The following is a 5,000-nucleotide window of genomic DNA, read 5'->3' on the forward strand; positions in this document are numbered from 1 at the left end:
CCATATATAAGTTTTATTTCACCCTTCAATATATCCACTATTTTTTTGTAACACAAATGCTATGGATTTCTTTTTGGTGTGCAGTGTCCTTTTTCCATATTCCATTTTTATCATGGCCCTAGGCAGGATTATATACATTTAATCACAAGACCCTAAAAAAAAATTATATACATTCCAAGAGCAGAGAATAATGAAAAAAACAATTATGTACATACTGCATATTACTGACATATATCAAAACCCTTGCAGTATTGTAATGTTTTTTATCTGTATCCCCTTTCCTGTGAGTGAGGGATGATCTTGCAAAGCGTCAACCAGTTTCTTCATTCTTGGCTTTGTGGCAATCATATAGCACCGTTGCCTATGCTTCAGAAGTTTATGACAATTAGATATTGTCAATGATGATATTTGGGCCAAAATAGTGATACCTCTGAGAACGATGTAATAGCCAATCCTGTGATTCCCCCCCCCCCCCCCCATCAGCACCTTTAATAACCTGCACACTACATTGCCAAAACATATATAGACTTTTTTTTTTTGCAAAAAGGACCCTCTTTGGGAGCCATCGTCCCCACTTTGGGAAACAGAGCGTCCTATGACAGCTATATCACCTGCTATGGTAATTCAATTCCTAACCCCTTCAGTATTGTTTTGAAAGCGCTAATGTCGGCTTCAATGTCGGCTTTCCTTCCCACCACTCCCAGATACCGACTCCTCTTAGCAACTCCCATCTTGAGGTCGAAATTGGCGTCCTTGACGAGATGTTTTTCTCTAATTTCGTGATCAGTGCCAAGATGACGGCATTGCGGACACGGGTTGTTCCCCTCAGTGGCGTGAAACTGAGACGTCTTTTTACTCTTCAGATAGGAAACTGCTCCTACTGCCACTGTTGCACCTATAAATAACCCATATATAGCTGGAATAGATATTTGCATTTCCCCTGCTTTCTCTGCAGCATTCATCACGAATGCAGAAAGTATAGTACCTGCAGCTGTTATAAACTGCCTAATATATCCGGTATTCCATTGCCAAGAATGAGACTTGTGGTCACTTTTACACTCAGACTGACACACACGTTGGCACTTGATACAGAAGTGGCAGTGTTTGCCATCATCCAAAACTATGTAATTTCCGCTAACATCCACCTCCCTTACATTACTCCAGTCAACTCCAGACGACTCCTTAACCAGTTTGCTATGTTCCTGTTTTGAGTCATACTTCAGGCTATTGAGCAAAAGTCTCCCCGTGATATTGAGATGCACAGCCTCTCTCTGATTCAGAGAATCGAGGAGTTTCTTGTGACTGTCTACCATGTCTCCCCACTGATCCGTGTACCTTCTCTGCTTATCACCTTGCGGACAAGGTAAGTAAATAGGCTCATTATTAAAGAAGAATACGTCTCGATAGAATATTCCTGCTTCTTCAATAACTCTCAGGGCATTTGTATTTTCACTGACTGCAAATGTCATGAGAACGTCTGTTAAGGCGTTGGTGTCAAAGCACAGAAGATTTCTGATCATCCGAAGGATTTTTCTGTTTTTCTCAGTATACCTGAGGTCTGAAGCTTTCCAAACTATACCAATGCTGTTAAGATGTTTAATCCAAGTTTCATCTGACAAGTAAAACCGGAGAAAACTGTCATTAATTTTATCCAAGTCTTGGCCTCCTGTGTCACCGAATCCCGGCGTATCAATTATCATATAATTGTACTCATATGGCATCCCATTTTGATGGTATATCAAGTACACTGATATATATTCCGTCTGACTGTATATTTGACTCTTATCGGCTTGGTCCATCTGGTCCTCCAACTTGAGTCTAATTCTGTCCTCTCTTTCAACACCAAAGACCCTGTTGAGGAAAGCGTTGCAGAACAAGGTTTTGCCACTCCCGGTCTCCCCCAGCAAGAGCATCGCCTTCACTTCTCGGTCGTTCTCAGGCCCAATGGCGAACACACGCACCTTGTTCTTCTTATCTTCGTGCTTCATTTCCGGCTGAAATTGGTACACAGTGAAGCTGCGCGTGTCTTCTAAACGCACAGCATTTTCCTCGACCCATTTTTGGAGTTGGGGATCCATCGCTGCAAGAACAATTTGCAAATATTATGTCAGATGCCAATTAAATATATATATATATATATATATATATATATATATATATATATATATATATATATATACGCAGCAAAGTGTTGCAAATGAATTATGAATATTATCAGCAGCTCAGGAGAACTTAATTTGGCACGGTGTTTAAGAAAGAAATCTGCTCACAGGTTGGAAACGGAAACGCATGCCCCCAAAATAACATTTACAAAGAGAAAAACAAAAGTGGCATGAACAGAAGAGCGCAAAGAGCACAGGCGCAGAGGCAGATACCCCACACGAAGGATTGTCGAATAGTCGAAAACAGAAGCCGGTGTTTTCAGTTGAATTTGGATATGCAAGTGGTCAATTTATGTATCTATATGATGATTTTTTATGATTCGCATCTATATTCTACCCTACACTTAGACGGCGTCTGTCCAAAACACATCCGACCTTATTTTTTTGGCACCATGAACGGCCGAAAGGGGCGACTGTCGTGAATGGTAGGGGAGTCGAAGACGGGAAATGCTTTGCGTGGTATTGCCGTAAAGTATGGTTAGTACTGCATTTTTCGTTTTTTTTACGTTTTACTTGGTGTATTTCAACGTTTCTCAACCTGGTGGATTTTCGTGAAAATATTACAATAATACTGAAGTATTTTACAATTTTACCAAATGTTTTTCTTTCATAAAACCAAATATATTCTGATAACCGGCTTCGGCAAATGCAGTATCTTTCTCGATATTTGAAAAATGGCACATTATCCTGCATTGTGTCAGAACTGGGCAACAGTTGATGACAACGCATAAGCGGCCGTACTTATCTTTGAATTCGTGGAGCGACTCCTTATCGCCGGAGAATCGACCACGTACTGAACCTGTTCTCTTTCCTGTTCCTTTCACCGTTTTAACCGTACCGGATGTGACACTCGGCAAATACATACTTCAAGTGATTACTGTGGTTTTCATGGTGGCAATACCCTGCAGTTAATAAAATACCGTGCATTTATGATGAAATATCCGAAAACTCCATTTAGACAAAGGCATAAGGATCTCCCGTCTTTTTACCATCGTCTCTCGTGGGGCCCGGCAAGCTTTAAAGACACTCCAGGGCTTGAGGAACACTGGTCTATTCCATGCCCTGGCCACTGTATGACGCAGCTTCTCGAAATAACTTGCTAAACTAAGAGTGTCTCCACTGCAGCGAAGTTCATCTCGCCAGGTCGGTCTATCGACCATCTTCAGGCTCATTATAAATGGCTGTCGAAGCTTATTATTAATTATGCAATACTATGATCAAAGCATCGAGAAATTTACCTTACGTACGCTCTCTTCGGCTGTGTTCTCCCTGCAAGCGCTAATGAACTACTGATAAGTTGTCTTACTGATAAGTCTGTTACTTGCTGCCTCCCCCCCCCCCTCCCAATCCCTTGCTCGTTGTTGTCGGGGGAGGGGGGGGGCTGAGGAGGCGGAGACTGTGGCCAAATGTATGCCTTGGACCTCAGCCCTCGCCTCAACTAATTTTGCATGGTCTTTTCTTCTCCCCCTTTCCTTTTCCTTCTCTTCTTCCCCCTTTTCTTCCTAAGGTGTGAGAGCCATGCTGAAAAGATAAAAGGCTGGGTTTGTCAGTCCTGAACGGCCTTCGTACTCCGTTTGCTCTTCCCTCTTCACTCTCTTCACAACCATGCTAACCTACAGTGCTCTACAACCCTTGGCATATCGCATTTTGTCTTAATCGTTAAATAAATGTTACCCTTTTCGCCACAATACTTTATCCTGTGCCATATGACCTTTGGTGTATGGCACACTTATATGTTTTGGCCATTAATCATTCTGGAAATCCACAGACATTGCCTTATGAACCAAGAAACTTGTCTAACCTATCGCTCTGTTTTGAATACGCCGCTAACGACCTTAGATGTGGACGCGACAGAGAAAATCAGAAAATAAAATATCTGATCCAAAGAGCACGGGAGAATCTTAAAAAAGAAACAGTAGCAGTCGCTTTCACAAGATGGAATATTGCCATTGCTATAATTTTTTTTCTCTCTTACATTTCAAGTCGTATCTTATCTGGATTTCTGTATATTTTAAAACTGCCCAGCTGGTCTAGTTGGTGGTTAAATATCACCATTGAATTAGTCCATTTCTCTTCATTATTGTCTTTTATCATAATTTTATGCGTTTTTCTCACTGATCTAAAAAAAGACGATCGAGCATCTATTGTTTACTCGGTGAAGCCAAATTCAGCGGTCGCCATCTTACTCGGACCCTCAGAGCTGTGGGGCCGGGAATAGAATGCCAGATGATAATTTAACGGATTTTGGAGGCTCCGTGGGGCAGGCATTCAATACCTATGATAGTTGATAAATATTTTCTGATATAAAGATCAAAATTAGACTGATTTACAACAACCGCTGGGAATTAATGTTTTTGCAACATGATAGAATTGGGCCGAGGCAGGTTCTGACTGTTCTAAGACACGTTTTGACGTAGTGGTGCGGCCTAAAACCTCCGATAAACAAATGTTAGGCTTTTATTTATCATCTAAATTGATTTCCCAAGCTAAAGAAAACATTTTCCGTAAGGATGTTCCGAAAATGTTGCCAGTAAATTACCTATCTCGGTAAACTTGATTCAATAGATTAAAAAACACAAGAGACCCATTTTCTGTCATATGTTACCTCATCCAAATCAAAATAATTTAAGTTTCATGCACGATGGACATAGGCCTACATCGCAGCAACTAAAAGCTCCATACGAGTGAAATATCCTTAGAAACTATCTTTTTCGGGCAGATTCTTCGTCGCTGCTGCCTTCACTGTCACCTCTTTCCCCCTTTCTCTTCCGTGTGACGCAGCCGATTGCACAGCACTGCGTTCCTCGTTTCCCAGTCACGATTCCTTCAGTGCTGACT

The 5,000-nt window shown here is 41.4% G+C and overlaps 1 protein-coding gene across 1 annotated transcript; it reads right to left on the bottom strand.

Annotated features, from left to right (window-relative positions):
* Positions 1-407: 407 nt before the first annotated feature.
* Positions 408-3,485, bottom strand: LOC113811231 (uncharacterized). The gene is made up of 2 exons (XM_070115134.1): positions 3,401-3,485; positions 408-2,080 (listed from the first exon to the last, which is right to left on the bottom strand). The coding sequence occupies exon 2, from the start codon at positions 2,076-2,078 to the stop codon at positions 615-617; it is 1,464 nt and encodes a 487-aa protein (XP_069971235.1). The 5' UTR covers positions 2,079-2,080; positions 3,401-3,485; the 3' UTR covers positions 408-614.
* Positions 3,486-5,000: the final 1,515 nt, after the last annotated feature.

This window comes from Penaeus vannamei, chromosome 37, assembly GCF_042767895.1.
Source record: "Penaeus vannamei isolate JL-2024 chromosome 37, ASM4276789v1, whole genome shotgun sequence".
NCBI classification, from domain to species: domain Eukaryota; kingdom Metazoa; phylum Arthropoda; class Malacostraca; order Decapoda; family Penaeidae; genus Penaeus; species Penaeus vannamei.